Consider the following 17741-nt stretch of genomic DNA (forward strand, 5'->3'; position numbering starts at 1 on the left):
TGAAATGTTTGATTTATTAAATAGCATTATATTGAAAGACAATTGGTGTTATACTTCAATCCTCACTTCAAATTGATTATATTGCAATCTCACACTATGCATCTAATAATACATTTCATATTGTCAAGAAAATCCAAGGAATGATGACATTGATCTTTGGCAATATTCCTGTCTTTTTTAAACTGTTGGGGATGTGCGAATGGTAATTAAAGCAAGGGACAGCGTGACTGTGTGAATTTGAACTGTTGGTTTTATATGGTAAGGAGCTTAGAAATACTTAATAGAATCATAGAATCACTACAATACAGAAGGAGGTATTTCGACCCATCGAGTCTGCACCGACCCTCCGAAAGAGTATCCTACACAGGACTTCTCTGCCTGCCTATCCGCATAACTCCACCTAAGCTGCACATCGTTTGAAATTTAGATCAACCAATCCACCTAACCTGCACATCTTTGGGTTGTGGGAGGAAATCAGAGCACCCGGAGCAAACGCCCACAGATACGGGGAGAATGCACAAACTCCACACAGACAGCCACCTAACCGGTACCGGAACCCTGGTACTGTGAGGCAGCAGTGCTAACCACTGTCCCCCACGTGCCACCCTCAAACAGACGGTTACATTGTCAATTGTACTGATAAAGACATGTCTCTGCTAGATACATTTACAATGCAGAAGAATTACTCTCATTTTGTTTTACAAGAACTTTAAATTGATTGATAAACAAACATGGATTGTGTGACTAATATTACTTTCCATGCAACATTAAACTCAACAAAACCACGCATTGATAAATTACTTCAATAATATCCAAAACATTTTATACCAAGTGATGATTAAGAACCTCCAGGCAGAAACATTATTTTTACTGGATGAAATATATTTATCATACAATAAGCATCATATTAGTGTCGCAATTATGAATTGATAGACTATATACAGCGAAGCCAGTTCTAAAGTTTAAATTATAGAATCGTAGAGCACAGAAAGTTGCCATTCAGAACATAATTTCTGTGCGAGTATTCCTTCTGTCACTTTGAGTGCTTTTATAAATTACCTCACACCTGTGTCCTTTGGCTACTGACCCTCATGCCAGTGAATACTGATTTTCCTTATTTACTCCATCTAACCCTCTCCGAACTTAAAACACGTCTACTCAATCTCACATTAGTGTTTGTTGCTCTAGAACAGAACACCTCAGCTTCTCTAGTCTCTCCACAGAGACAGAAGTCCTCATCTCTACAACATGCTGGCAGACCAATCCACTGCCCCTTCACATTGCCTTAATATCTTTCTCGATGTGCACTGCCCAAACATCATCAAATAAACATGTTGATGAAATAATTTGAGTTAAAATGTAGATATTCCTGCGGATTGTATATTTCATGTACATTGTGCAAGAACTATGTATGGCTTTCATGAAAGATTGTGTTTTGACTATCGAAAGCACGATACACAAAACTAAAACAAATACTCATTAATTGTAATACTGTGACAGAGAACTTGTTTGTACCGTGTGCCTAAATAAACTGTCACTGTGCAGTGAACTGTGACTGTATTTATATCATTTACTCCACTCCTGTATTCACACCAAAGACACACATATTGTCAGAAGTACCTGCAGATTCATCCTTTCCTATCTTAGCAGGTTCAAATTCTGGGGTTGGTTGGAACAGATATGGAAAGTCAGTGACTGGCAGCTCATAGTCTGAGATTGAACTGAACACATTACGAGGGTTAAAGGTTGGCACCTCACGGTCTGCTGGGGATAAGAAGGAATCCAGAAAGAAAATACTTAATCTCTAGTGAAGAAAATCCACGTGTTATTCTGATAAATACAGTTGTATTTCTGGACATTAATGTAGCACAGGCATGGTATGCTGTCATTTTTAAAATAATTAAATGTGTCCCCAAGTAACCAAATACAGCACATAATAATACATTCCATTCAATACTAAGTTACACTAAATGTGAAAATTAATCAATTCAATATTATAATGATTTATATTATCGTGATATGACAATAGATTCTCAATGCAGCAACAATAAGTAAAAGTTAATTATACTATTCAATGAGCTTCACCATAACGTCAATGACAGGTTGACAGACACTTTATAGCCAAGGACAGTGTCTAAAATTTACAAAATAAGCATGCTGAGCAAATAATCAACAGTGACAACCAAACTGCTTAATGTCGATGAAATGTGCATTAGTGTGCTCATTTTATATGCTTTGTGAAAGGACAATAATGCCTTCCAAAAGGTTCATAGGAGAGTGGTTTGATAGCAGACATTTCATGGAGTCACATTGCTTCCACCACATAAAGCTAATTATCAACAATAAACTTCACAACAGCACAGCCTTAATAGGATGACAGACGTCTTTCTAGACAAGCACAGGCACAAAGCTCCATGAAATAAGGATGTTGTTGACCAAAGACTCCAAGAAAGTAGCAAAATGTTTCCATTTCTGGAGCTATACAGTGGATAATATAATTCACATAATTTGTGCCTCAACACTGAATGAGTTGCATGCAAGACAATGAACTGACTATCAAACTTAATTGCATTGTAAAGGTGTGGCATAGCACCTACAGCTCGTGTCTGATCTTCCGTTGCTTTAGCACAAACCTCAACATGCACTGTTTATCATTTACTCCACTCCTGAGTTTATGTCCCAGGCAGAAATATTGCCGGAAAAGTACCTGCAGCCTCTTTCACTCCTTTCTTTGGAGGTTCTGCTTCTGAGATTGATCTGAACACATTAGGGGTGTCAGTGACCGGAATTTCATATTTTGAGATTAAACTGAAAAGATTACGAGTGTCAGGAGTTCGCACCTCATCGTCTGCGGGGAATAAGGAGGAAGCCAGTTACAAAATTCTTAGTCTTTCTTGAAAATGACTCCAGAGTTCTATTGATGAAATGTTTGATTTATTAAATAGCATTATATTGAAAGACAATTGGTGTTATACTTCAATCCTCACTTCAAATTGATTATATTGCAATCTCACACTATGCATCTAATAATACGTTTCATATTATCAAGAAAATCCAAGGAATGATGACATTGATCTTTGGCAATATTCCTGTCTTTTTTAAACTGTTGGGGATGTGCGAATGGTAATTAAAGCAAGGGACAGCGTGACTGTGTGAATTTGAACTGTGGGTTTTATATGGTAAGGAGCTTAGAAATACTTAATAGAATCATAGAATCACTATAATACAGAAGGAGGTATTTCGACCCATCGAGTCTGCACCAATCCTCCGAAAGAGTATCCTACACAGGACTTCCCTGCCAGCCTATCCCCATAACTCCACCTAAGCTGCACGTCGTTGGACAATTTAGATCAACCAATCCACCTAACCTGCACACCTTTGGGTTGTGGGAGGAAATCAGAGCACCCGGAGCAAACGCCCACAGATACGGGGAGAATGTACAAACTCCACACAGACAGCCACCTAACACCGGAACCCTGGTACTGTGAGGCAGCAGTGCTAACCACTGTCCCCCACGTGCCAACCTCAAACAGACATTGTCAATTGTCCTGATAAAGACATGTTCACTGCTGGACACATTTACAATGCAGAAGAATTACTCGCATGTTGTTTTACAAGAGCTTTAAATTGATTGATAAACAAACATTGTGTGACTAATATTATTTTGCATGCAACATTAAACTCAACAAAACCACGCATTGATAAATTACTTCAATAATATCCAAAACATTTCCTACCAAGTGATTATTAAGAACCTCTAGGCAGAAACATTATTTTTACTGGATGAAATATATTTATCGTACAATAAGCTTCATATTAGTGTAGCAATTATGAATTGATAGACTATATACAGCGAAGCCAGTTCTAAAGTTTAAATTATAGAATCGTAGAGCACAGAAAGTTGCCATTCAGAACATAATTCCTGTGCTAATAATCCTTCTGTCACTTCTAGTGCTTTTATAAATTACCTCCCACCTGTGTCCTTTGGCTACTGACCCTCATGCCAGTGAATACTGATTTTCCTTATTTACTCCGTCTAACCCTCTCCGAACTTAAAACACGTCTGCTCAATCTCACATTAGTGTTTGTTGCTCTAGAACAGAAAACCTCAGCTTCTCTAGTCTCTCCACAGAGACAGAAGTCCTCATCTCTACAACATGCTGGCAGACCAATCCACTGCCCCTTCACATTGCCTTAATATCTTTCTCGATGTGCCATGCCCAAGCATCATCAAATAAACATGTTGATGAAATAATCTGAGTTAAAATGTAGATATTCCTGCGGATTGTATATTTCATGTACATTGTGCAAGAACTATGTATGGCTTTCATGAAAGACTGTTTTGACTATCGATAGCACGATACACAAAACTAAAACAAATACTCATTAATTGTAACACTGTGACACAGAACATGGACCGTGCGCCTAAATAAACTGTCAGTGTGCAGTGAACTGTGACTGTATTTATATCATTTACTCCACTCCTGTATTCACACCAAAGACACACATATTGTCAGAAGTACCTGCAGATTCATCCTTTCCTATCTTAGCAGGTTCAAATTCTGGGGTTGGTTGGAACAGATATGGAAAGTCAGTTACTGGCAGCTCATAGTCTGAGATTGAACTGAACACATTACGAGGGTCAAAGGTTGGCACCTCACGGTCTGCTGGGGGTAAGAAGGAATCCAGAAAGAAAATACTTAATCTCAAGTTAAGAAAATCCACCTGTTATTCTGATAAATACAGTTGTATTTCTGGACATTAATGTAGCACAGGCATGGTATGCTGTCATTTAAAAAATAATTAAATACGTCCCAAGTAACCAAATACAGCATATAATACTATACATTCCATTCAATACTAAGTTACACTAAATGTGAAAATTAATCAATTCAATATTATAATGATTTATATTATCGTGATATGACAATAGATACTCAATGCAGCAACAATATGTAAAAGTTAATTATACTATTCAATGAGCTTCACCATAACGTCAATGACAGGTTGACAGACACTTTATAGCCAAGGACAGTGTCTAGAATTTACAAAATAAGCATGCTGAGCAAATAATCAACAGTGACAACCAAACTGCTTAATGTCGGTGAAATGTGAAGTAGTGTGCTCATTTTATATGCTTTGTGAAAGGACAATAATGCCTTCCAAAAAGTTCATAGGAGAGTGGTATGATAGCAGACATTCCATGCTGTAACATTGCTTCCACCACATAAAGCTAATTATCAACAATAAACTTCACAACAGCACAGCCTTAATAGGATGACAGACGTCTTTCTAGACAAGCACAGGCAGAAAGCTCCATGAAATAAGGATGTTGTTGACCAAAGACTCCAAGAAAGTAGCAAAATGCTTACATTTCTGGAGCTATGCAGTGGATAATATAATTCACATAATTTGTGCCTCAACACTGAATGAGTTGCATGCAAGACAGTGAACTGACAATCAAACTTAATTGCATAGCACCTACAGCTCGTGTCTGATCTTCCGTTGCTTTAGCACAAACCTCAACATGCACTGTTTATCATTTACTCCACTCCTGAGTTCATGTCCCAGGCAGAAATATTGCCGGAAAAGTACCTGCAGCCTCTTTCACTCCTTTCTTTGGAGGTTCTGCTTCTGAGATTGATCTGAACACATTAGGGGTGTCAGTGACCGGAATTTCATATTCTGAGATTAAACTGAAAAGATTACGAGTGTCAGGAGTTCGCACCTCATCGTCTGCGGGGAATAAGGAGGAAGCCAGTTACAAAATTCTTAGTCTTTCTTGAAAATGACTCCAGAGTTCTATTGATGAAATGTTTGATTTATTAAATAGCATTATATTGAAAGACAATTGGTGTTATACTTCAATCCTCATTTCAAATTGATTATATTGCAACCTCGCACTATGCATCTAATAATACATTTCATATTGTCAAGAAAATCCAAGGAATGATGACATTGATCTTTGATAATATTCCTGCCTTTTTTAAACTGTTGGGGATGTGCGAATGGTAATTAAAGCAAGGGACAGCGTGACTGTGTGAATTTGAACTGTGGGTTTTATATGGTAAGGAGCTTAGAAATACTTAATAGAATCATAGAATCACTACAATACAGGAGATATTTCGACCCATCGAGTCTGCACCGACCCTCAGAAAGAGTACCCTACACAGGACTTCCCTGCCTGCCTATCCCCATAACTCCACCTAAGCTGCACATCGTTGGACAATTTAGATCAACCAATCCACCTAACCTGCACACCTTTGGGTTGTGGGAGGAAATCAGAGCACCCGGAGCAAACGCCCACAGATACGGGGAGAATGTACAAACTCCACACAGACAGCCACCTAACACCGGAACCCTGGTACTGTGAGGCAGCAGTGCTAACCACTGTCCCCCACGTGCCACCCTCAAACAGACATTGTCAATTGTCCTGATAAAGACATGTTCACTGCTGGACACATTTACAATGCAGAAGAATTACTCGCATGTTGTTTTACAAGAGCTTTAAATTGATTGATAAACAAACATTGTGTGACTAATATTATTTTGCATGCAACATTAAACTCAACAAAACCACGCATTGATAAATTACTTCAATAATATCCAAAACATTTCCTACCAAGTGATTATTAAGAACCTCTAGGCAGAAACATTATTTTTACTGGATGAAATATATTTATCGTACAATAAGCTTCATATTAGTGTAGCAATTATGAATTGATAGACTATATACAGCGAAGCCAGTTCTAAAGTTTAAATTATAGAATCGTAGAGCACAGAAAGTTGCCATTCAGAACATAATTCCTGTGCTAATAATCCTTCTGTCACTTCTAGTGCTTTTATAAATTACCTCCCACCTGTGTCCTTTGGCAACTGACCCTCATGCCAGTGAATACTGATTTTCCTTATTTACTCCGTCTAACCCTCTCCGAACTTAAAACACGTCTGCTCAATCTCACATTAGTGTTTGTTGCTCTAGAACAGAAAACCTCAGCTTCTCTAGTCTCTCCACAGAGACAGAAGTCCTCATCTCTACAACATGCTGGCAGACCAATCCACTGCCCCTTCACATTGCCTTAATATCTTTCTCGATGTGCCATGCCCAAGCATCATCAAATAAACATGTTGATGAAATAATCTGAGTTAAAATGTAGATATTCCTGCGGATTGTATATTTCATGTACATTGTGCAAGAACTATGTATGGCTTTCATGAAAGACTGTTTTGACTATCGATAGCACGATACACAAAACTAAAACAAATACTCATTAATTGTAACACTGTGACACAGAACATGGACCGTGCGCCTAAATAAACTGTCAGTGTGCAGTGAACTGTGACTGTATTTATATCATTTACTCCACTCCTGTATTCACACCAAAGACACACATATTGTCAGAAGTACCTGCAGATTCATCCTTTCCTATCTTAGCAGGTTCAAATTCTGGGGTTGGTTGGAACAGATATGGAAAGTCAGTTACTGGCAGCTCATAGTCTGAGATTGAACTGAACACATTACGAGGGTCAAAGGTTGGCACCTCACGGTCTGCTGGGGATAAGAAGGAATCCAGAAAGAAAATACTTAATCTCAAGTTAAGAAAATCCACCTGTTATTCTGATAAATACAGTTGTATTTCTGGACATTAATGTAGCACAGGCATGGTATGCTGTCATTTAAAAAATAATTAAATACGTCCCCAAGTAACCAAATACAGCATATAATACTATACATTCCATTCAATACTAAGTTACACTAAATGTGAAAATTAATCAATTCAATATTATAATGATTTATATTATCGTGATATGACAATAGATACTCAATGCAGCAACAATATGTAAAAGTTAATTATACTATTCAATGAGCTTCACCATAACGTCAATGACAGGTTGACAGACACTTTATAGCCAAGGACAGTGTCTAGAATTTACAAAATAAGCATGCTGAGCAAATAATCAACAGTGACAACCAAACTGCTTAATGTCGGTGAAATGTGAAGTAGTGTGCTCATTTTATATGCTTTGTGAAAGGACAATAATGCCTTCCAAAAAGTTCATAGGAGAGTGGTATGATAGCAGACATTCCATGCTGTAACATTGCTTCCACCACATAAAGCTAATTATCAACAATAAACTTCACAACAGCACAGCCTTAATAGGATGACAGACGTCTTTCTAGACAAGCACAGGCAGAAAGCTCCATGAAATAAGGATGTTGTTGACCAAAGACTCCAAGAAAGTAGCAAAATGCTTACATTTCTGGAGCTATGCAGTGGATAATATAATTCACATAATTTGTGCCTCAACACTGAATGAGTTGCATGCAAGACAGTGAACTGACAATCAAACTTAATTGCATAGCACCTACAGCTCGTGTCTGATCTTCCGTTGCTTTAGCACAAACCTCAACATGCACTGTTTATCATTTACTCCACTCCTGAGTTCATGTCCCAGGCAGAAATATTGCCGGAAAAGTACCTGCAGCCTCTTTCACTCCTTTCTTTGGAGGTTCTGCTTCTGAGATTGATCTGAACACATTAGGGGTGTCAGTGACCGGAATTTCATATTCTGAGATTAAACTGAAAAGATTACGAGTGTCAGGAGTTCGCACCTCATCGTCTGCGGGGAATAAGGAGGAAGCCAGTTACAAAATTCTTAGTCTTTCTTGAAAATGACTCCAGAGTTCTATTGATGAAATGTTTGATTTATTAAATAGCATTATATTGAAAGACAATTGGTGTTATACTTCAATCCTCATTTCAAATTGATTATATTGCAACCTCGCACTATGCATCTAATAATACATTTCATATTGTCAAGAAAATCCAAGGAATGATGACATTGATCTTTGATAATATTCCTGCCTTTTTTAAACTGTTGGGGATGTGCGAATGGTAATTAAAGCAAGGGACAGCGTGACTGTGTGAATTTGAACTGTGGGTTTTATATGGTAAGGAGCTTAGAAATACTTAATAGAATCATAGAATCACTACAATACAGGAGATATTTCGACCCATCGAGTCTGCACCGACCCTCAGAAAGAGTACCCTACACAGGACTTCACTGCCTGCCTATCCCCATAACTCCACCTAAGCTGCACATCGTTGGACAATTTAGATCAACCAATCCACCTAAACCTGCACATCTTTGGGTTGTGGGAGGAAATCAGAGCACCCGGAGCAAACGCCCACAGATACGTCGAGAATGTGCAAACTCCACACAGACAGCCACCATCACCGGAACCTTGGTACTGTGAGGCAGCAGTGCTAACCACTGTCCCCCACGTGCCACCCTCAAACAGACGGTTACATTGTCAATTGTACTGATAAAGACATGTCTCTGCTGGATACATTTACAATGCAGAACAATTACTCTCATTTTGTTTGACAAGAACTTTAAATTGATTGATAAACAAACATGGAGTGTGTGACTAATATTACTTTGCATGCAACATTAACTCAACAAAACCACGCATTAATAAACTACTTCAATAATATCCAAAACATTTCATACTAAGTGATAATTAAGAACCTCCAGGCAGAAACATTATTTTTACTGGATGAAATACATTTATCGTACAATAAGCATCATATTAGTGTAGCAATTATGAATTGATAGACTTTATACAGCGAAGCTAGTTTTAAAGTTTAAATTATAGAATCGTACAGCACAGAAAGCTGGCATTCAGAACATAATTCCTGTGCTAATAATCCTTCTGTCACTTCTAGTGCTTTTATAAATTACCTCACACCTGTGTCCTTTGGCTACTGACCCTCATGCCAGTGAATACTGATTTTCCTTATTTACTCCGTCTAACCCTCTCCGAACTTAAAACACGTCTGCTCAATCTCACATTAGTGTTTGTTGCTCTAGAACAGAAAACCTCAGCTTCTCTAGTCTCTCCACAGAGACAGAAGTCCTCATCTCTATAACATGCTGGCAGACCAATCCACTGCCCCTTCACAATGCCTTAATATCTTTCCCGATGTGCCATGCCCAAACATCATCAAATAAACATGTTGATGAAATAATCTGAGTTAAAATGTAGATATTCCTGCGGATTGTATATTTCATGTACATTGTGCAAGAACTATGTATGGCTTTCATGAAAGACTGTGTTTTGACTATCGAAAGCACGATACACAAATACTCATTAATTGTAACACTGTGACAGAGAACTTGTACTGTGTGCCTAAATAAACTGTCACACTGTGCAGTGAACTGTGACTGTGTTTATATCATTTACTCCACTCCTGTATTCACACCAAAGACACACATATTGTCAGAAGTACCTGCAGATTCATCCTTTCCTATTTTAGCAGGTTCAGATTCTGGGGTTGGTTTGAACAGATATGGAAAGTCAGTGGCTGGCAGCTCATAGTCTGAGATTGAACTGAACACATTACGAGGGTCAAAGGTTGGCACCTCACGGTCTGCTGGGGATAAGAAGGAATCCAGATTGAAAATTCTTAATCTCTAGTGAAGAAAATCCACGTGTTATTCTGATGAGTACAGTTGTATTTCTGGACATTAATGTAGCACAGGCATAGTATGCTGTCATTTAAAAAATAATTAAATGCATCCCCAAGTAACCAAATACAGCGTATAATACATTCCATTCAATACTAAGTTGCGCTAAATGTGAAAATTAATCAATTCAATATTATTCATAATGATTTATATTATCGTGATATGACAATAGAGACTCAATGCAGCAACAATAAGTAAAAGTTAATTATACTATTCAATGAACTTCACAATAACTTCAATGACAGGTTGACAGACACTTGATAGCCAAGGACAGTGTCTAAAATTTACAAAATAAGCATGCTGAGCAAATAATCAACAGTGATAACCAAACTGCTTAAGGTCGATGAAATGTGCATTAGTGTGCTCATTTTATATGCTTTGTGAAAGAACAATAATGCCTTCCAAAAGGTTCATAGAAGAGTGGTATGATAGCAGATATTCCATGCAGTAACATTGCTTCCACCACATAAAGCTAATTATCAACAATAAACTTCACAACTGCACAGCCTTAATGGGATGACAGACTTCGTTCTAGACAAGCACAGCCACAGAGCTCCATGAAATAAGGATGTTGTTGACCAAAAAATCCAAGAAAGAAGCAAAATGCATACATTTCAGGAGATATGCAGTGGATAACATAATTTGTGCCACAACACTGAATGAATGAGTTGCATGCAAGACAGTGAACTGACTATCAAACTTAATTGCATTGTAAAGGTGTGGCATAGCACCTACAGCTTGTGTCTGATCTTCCGTTGCTTTAGCACAAACCTCAACATGCACTTTTTGCATATACTCCATTCCTGAGTGCATGTTCGAGGCAGAAATATTGTCAGAAGTACCTGCATCCTCTTTCTCTCTTATCTTTGCAGGTTCAGATTCTGGGATTGAACTGAACACATTAGGGGTGTCAGTGACCGTCAGCTCATTTTCTGAGATTAAACTGAACACAGTATGAATGTCAGGGGTTCGCACCTCATGGTCTGCAGGGAATAAGGAGGAAGCCAGATACAAAATTCTTAGTCTCACTTGAAAATGACTCCTGGGTTTTATTGATAAATATATTTGATTTACCAAACAGCATTATATTGATAGACAGTTGGTGTTATACTTCCATCATCACTTCAAATGGATTCTATTGTAATCAAACATTGTGCATTTAATAATACATTTCATATTGCCAAGAAACCCAAGGAATGTTAACATTGATCTTTCTTAATATTTCTGTCTTTTTTAAACTGTTGGGAATGTGTGAATGGTAATTAAAGCAAGGGACCACGTTTCTGTGTGAATTTAAACAGTCGGTTTTATATGGTTAAGGAGCTTTGAAATGCTGCATAGAATAATTGAATCCCTACAGTGCAGAAGGAGGCAATTCGATCCATCAAGTCTGCATGGACCTTTGAAGAGAGCACCCTACGTAGGAGTTCCCCGCCAGCATTGCCCCACAACCGCATCTAACCTGCACATCATTGGACAATAAGTGGCAATTTAGAATGGTCAATCCACCTAACCTGCACATCATTGGACTGCGGGAGGAAACCGGGGCACCCGCAGCAAACCCCCGCAGACACGGGGAGAATGTGCAAACTCCACACAGTCACACAAGGCCGGATCCCTGGTGCTGTGAGGCATCAGTGCTCACCATTGTGCCCCCGTGCCACCCTCAAACAGATGTTTACATCCTCAGTTGTACTCATTTTTTTTTCTAATAAATTTAGAGTACCCAATTCACTTTTTCCAATTAAGGGGCAATTTAGCATGGCCAATCCACCATCTTTGGGATGTGGGGGCGAAACCCACGCAAACACGGGGAGAATGTTCAAATTCCACACGGACAGTGACCCAGAGCTGGGATCGAACCCGGGACCTTGGCGCCGTGAGGCAACAGTGCTAACCACTGTGCCGCCGTGCTGACCTTTCAGTTGCACTCATAAAGGCATTTTCACTGCTGGACACTATTACAATGCAGAACAATTACTCGCTTTTTGTTTTGCAATAACTGTAATTTGATTGATAAACAAACATGGATTGGAGGACAGCACGGTGGCGCAGTGGTTAGCACTGCTGCCTCATGGCGCTGAGGACCCAGGTTCATTCCCGGACCTGGGTCACAGTCCATGTGAAGTTCGCACATTCTCCCTGTGTCTGCATGGGTTGCACCCCCCAAACCAAAAAGATGTGCAAGGTAGGTGAATTGGCCACACTAAATTGCCCCTTAATTGGGAAAAAAAGAATTGGGTACTCTAAATTAAAAAGAAACAACCATGGATTGTGCGACTAATATATTTATCTTACAATAAATATCATATTAGTGTAGCCATTATAAACTGACCGACTCGGGGCCAAGTGGGGGAGAGAGGCCGATGTCCTGGCCTTCTCCTCCCTGGTGGCCCGGGGAATGATTTTGCTGGGATGGAGGGACTCGGAGCCCCCGAAGACAGGAGTACGGGTCAGCGATATGGCAGGGTTTCTCAGTCTGGGAAAAATCATGCTCGCATTGAGAGGATCAACTCAGGGATTCGCCCGGAGATGGCAACCGTTCATCGATTTCTTCAAGGAAAATTGAACGTCAGCAGTAAGGGGGTAAGGGGAAAGGGGGGGGGGGGAAACAGGAGGCATGGCAATGTTAGATAAGGTCAGGGAACTTAGTAAACGGGTAATTAAGGAATAGGGCGGGGTAGTAGGGGACGTTGTTTTCTGTTTTTTTGTTCTTTTAGGTGTGTCAGCCCACATGGTTGTTTAAGAAATGTTAATGTATTAAACTGTGAAAATTACAAATGCTTCAATAAAATATTTCTAAAAAACAATAAGCTGAGACTCCTTCCAGCCGAGCAATTTCTAAAACGTAAATTATGGAATTATACAGCCCAGAAAATAGTCATTCGGCACCTCATTCCTCTGCCAGTACTCTTCATCTCCACTACAATGCTTGCGGACCTATCCCCTGCCCCCTCACAAAGCCTTAATATCCCTCTTGATGTACCATGCACAAACATCATCTAATAAGCACATTGACTAAATAATCTAACCGAGTTAAAATGCATAAATCCCTGTGGATTGTTTATTTTGTTTACATTGTGCAACAGCTATGTACAGCTTCCTAAGCCGGGTTTCCCAATGTGGCCACGCCGTTGTGAAACCCACAGGAGTGGCAGCGCTGCCAGCAAAGTGGAAGATGCCGCCGATGAGAATCCCGCAGTGTGTATTGACTATCGACAGAAGGATACGCAAAACTAAACCAAAACTCATTAATTGTAACACTGCAGCATAGAACATGTACTATGTGCCTAAATTAACAGCCACTGTGCAGTGAACTGTGACGTGCATTTATATAGTTACTCCACTCCTGTATTCACACCAAAGACACACATATTGTCAGAAGTACCTGTAAATGCATCCTTTCCTATCTTAGCAGGTTCAGTTTCTGGGGTTGGGTTGAACAAATATGGAAAATCAGTGACTGGCAGCTCATAGTCTGAGATTGAACTGAACACATTACGAGGTTCAGAGGTTGGCACCTCACGGTTTGCTGGGGATAAGAAGGAATCCAGATAGAACATTCTTAATCTCAAGTGAAAATAATCCCCATGTTATTCTGATAAATACATTTGTATCTCTGGACATTAATGTAGCACAGGTGCAGTATTTTGTCATTATAAAAATAATTACATGCATTTAATTATAAGTTTCATACAAAGTGAAGAATAAGAAACACCAGCAGAAACATTGTTTTTAACTGTATAAAATATATTAATCGTACAATAAGCATCATATTAGTGTAACCATTTGTAAGGTTTTCGGGCAATTCGGCCCTTTTTGGAGAAACTCAGAGACTGTAAACCGACTTTCCAGCCAAGGGAACAGAACCAGTTTTCCCAGCAGGCTTGGCCCGCTGAGCTGAGTAGGGACATAAGTACATAAACATTTACAAACACCCCCCTAGGAGCTACAAGGAAGAAGGAGCCAGACAAACAAGATAACATCAAGACACAGACAAAGGGGCACGGGAATACACAGGAGGCTTGCATGCAAGCAGGACAATGGGATGGTCATAGCCCCATGCAAATGTAAATGACCTGGCCTCCACCAGAGCAGAATCCAATTAGCACCCCATCAACATAGCGAGGTGAGAACAGCAGCCATCTCCGGAGCAGCTGGAAGACACTGAAATTCTCCACAGAAGAGCCTAACCTCATTAAACTAGAAATCAGACTGTCTGAGTCCAGCATATTGCGCTGGAAAAGCCCCTAGAAAATCAGCGGTAGAGAAAACCCAAGTTGGAGGCGGACCTGGGGGAGGTACTCCAATCTTGACAGGAGCTACCGGCAGAAACTCACTGGGAGAAGGGGGGCGGAGCCAGCGCCAAATTCAAATCGCGCAGGTCTGAAAAAAACCAAGTTGGAGGCGGACCTGGGGGAGGTACTCCAAGCTTGACAGAAGCTGCCGGCAGAAAAACCAAGTTGGAGGCGGACCTGGGGGAGGTACTCCAAGCTTGACAGAAGCTGCCGGCAGAAACTCACTGAAGGAAGGGGGCGGAGCCAGCGCCAAATTCAAATCGCGCAGGTCTGCCTAGCTGGAAGAAGCGGACCTGCAAGGAATACCCGGAAACATACAGCTCTGACCGGCAAAGGGGGCGGGACCAGCGGGAACTTTAAAAACTTACCTTTTCAATGCAAAAGGGGCTGGCCGATCACAGAACAAAGCCAGGTATAACTATATAAAAGGGGCTGTGTTTTCGAGAGGGCGCTGTTCGTTCTTGGCTCGACCTCTGCACCCCTGACTTGACCTCTGCAGCCTGTGACCGTAAGTAACCCGCAGCAGCTTGCGAAACTCCCTTGATTTTAATAGTGGTTGAGGCTTTGGGGAAGGGAACTTGTTTTGTACCTTGTAATATTGCTAAAACCTGTGTAAGCATAAGAATTTTCGTTGTGTCCGCTATATTACTTTTGAATAGACATAGTGTATTTTAGAGCATAAGATTTTATTGTGTTTCTCCTGTTGGTGATTTTGACCTGGGTTTTACAATAAATCTTGATTTGATGCTAATTGGAGTCGTTTAAATTCTTCAATCCTTCACCAGCGATCTCTGACCAAGTCATTGTTAAAATACTCCTCACCTTAATTCCGGGTTCAGGAATCGAGGGTCATCTTGAGCGATTCACTCAGGACAGACTGCTGGTTAGGAAATAAACAGCAGTGTCCTATTCTCTCTCTTGGGAAAGCTACTCTAGTGGAGTAGGAACCGGGTGGGTGTTGTACCACCGGCAGGAGAGAGAATCACCTGGGTATTGGTAGGGGTCTGGAGATCTGTGTGATATAAGGCTCAGGCTGTCGGTTAGGAATAAACGGCAGGCTTGAATCAGTGCTCTCTTCAGTGGAAGTGTCCCAGTGCGACATCCCCTGGCCTCTGAAGTTTCAGTGCCAGCTGGAGAGAGACACACACAGATATTCAAACCCCAGATATCGGCCCAGTAGTGGAGTAGCGGAGATGGCACCCTCTACACATTATAAATCGACAAGTTTCCTTACAGTAAAGCCAGTTCTAAAGTTTAAATTATGGAATCGTACAGCACAGAAAGGGGCCATTCGGCACATCATTCCTGTGCTAGTATTCCTTCTGTCACTTCCAGTGCTTTTGTAAATTACCTCACACCTGTGTCCTTTGGCTACTGACTCTCATGCCAGTGAAAACTGATTTTCCCTATTTACCCTATCTAATCCTCTCAGAACTTTAAACACGTCTATTCAGTCTCCCATTAGCGCTCGTTGCTCTTGCACCGTGTGCAGTGAACTGTGACATGTATTTTAGTTACTCCACTCCTGTATTTATACCAAAGACACACATATTGTCAGAAATACCTGCAAATTCATCCTTTCCTATCTGAGCAGGTTCAGATTCTGGGGTTGGTTTGAACAGATATGGAAAGTCAGTGACTGGCAGCTCATAGTCTGAGATTGAACTGATCACATTACGAGGATCAGAGGTTGGCACCTCACGGTCTGCTGGGGATAAGAAGGAATCCAGATAGAAAATTCTTAATTGCTAGAGAAGATAATCCACATGATATCCTGATAAGTACATTTGTATTTCTGGACATGAATGTAGCAGAGGTGCAGTATTCTATCATTTTAAAAATAATTAAATGCATTCCCTAGTAACTAAATACAGCAAATAATAATCCATTTGATTCAATACTAAAGTATACTCAGTGTGAAAATTAATCAATTCAATATTATTCATAATGATTTATATAATTGTGATGTGACAATAGAGACTCAATACAGCAACATTACTTCCAATATGTAAACGTTAATTGTACTATCCAATAAACATCACAATAACGTCATGTCAGGTTGACAGACACTTTATAGCCAAGGACAGATTCTAAAATTTAGCATGCTGACCAAATAATCAACAGTGATAACCGAACTGCTTACGTTGTGTGAAATGTGCATTTTATATGCTTTGTGCAATGGCAACAATTGCCTTCTGAAAGGTTCATAGGAGTGGTGTGATAGCAGACGCTCCATGCAGTAACATTGCTACCACCATATAAAGCTAATTATCAACAATAAACTTCACAATAGTACAGCCTTAATTGGTTGACAAACTTCTTTCTAGACAGGTACGGCCACATAGTTCCATGAAATAAGAATGTTGTTGACCATAGACTCTAAGAAAGAAGCAAGATGCATACATTTCAGGAGATATGCTGTGGATAATATAATTTGTGCCACAACACTGAATGAGTTGCATGCAAGACAGTGAACTGAGTATCAAACTTAATTGCATGTCAAGGTGTAGCATAGCAACTACAGCATGTGTCTGAACATCTTAGCGTTAGCGCAAACCTCAACGTGCACTTTTTGCATTTACTCCATTCCTGAGTACATGATTGAGACAGAAATATTGTCAGAAGTACCTGCATCTTCTTTCTCTCTTATGTTTGTAGGTTCAGATTCTGGGATTGATCCGAACACATTAGGGGTGTCAGTAACTGGAAGCTCATATTCTGAGATTAAACTGAACACATTATGAGTGTCAAGGGTTCGCACCTCATGGTCTGCAAGGGATAAGGAGGAAGCCAGACACAAAATTCTTAGTCTCTCCTGAAAATGACACTAGAGTTTTATTGATGAATATGTTTGATTTACCAAACAGCCATTATATTGAAAGATAATTGGTGTTATAATTTCATTATCAC

The 17741-nt window shown here is 39.9% G+C and overlaps 1 protein-coding gene across 18 annotated transcripts in view; it reads right to left on the reverse strand.

The window, feature by feature from the left end:
• The window catches only part of LOC140427828 (uncharacterized), a 507915-nt gene that overhangs the window by 214179 nt on the left and 275995 nt on the right, over positions 1 to 17741 (reverse strand). For 14 of the 18 annotated variants that reach the window (XM_072513572.1, XM_072513555.1, XM_072513571.1 and 11 more), the window contains 11 exons: positions 17460 to 17600; positions 16396 to 16539; positions 13922 to 14065; positions 11376 to 11516; positions 10296 to 10439; positions 8482 to 8622; positions 7409 to 7552; positions 5596 to 5736; positions 4524 to 4667; positions 2708 to 2848; positions 1621 to 1764 (listed from right to left, as the gene is read on the reverse strand). In XM_072513572.1, the coding sequence (XP_072369673.1) occupies positions 1621 to 1764; positions 2708 to 2848; positions 4524 to 4667; positions 5596 to 5736; positions 7409 to 7552; positions 8482 to 8622; positions 10296 to 10439; positions 11376 to 11516; positions 13922 to 14065; positions 16396 to 16539; positions 17460 to 17600 (1569 nt within the window). The remainder of the gene's footprint in view (positions 1 to 1620; positions 1765 to 2707; positions 2849 to 4523; positions 4668 to 5595; positions 5737 to 7408; positions 7553 to 8481; positions 8623 to 10295; positions 10440 to 11375; positions 11517 to 13921; positions 14066 to 16395; positions 16540 to 17459; positions 17601 to 17741) is intronic. The other 4 variants (XM_072513557.1, XM_072513566.1, XM_072513567.1 and 1 more) reach the window with 4 other exon arrangements.

This window comes from Scyliorhinus torazame, chromosome 8 (assembly GCF_047496885.1).
Source record: "Scyliorhinus torazame isolate Kashiwa2021f chromosome 8, sScyTor2.1, whole genome shotgun sequence".
Taxonomy (NCBI): Eukaryota; Metazoa; Chordata; class Chondrichthyes; order Carcharhiniformes; family Scyliorhinidae; genus Scyliorhinus; species Scyliorhinus torazame.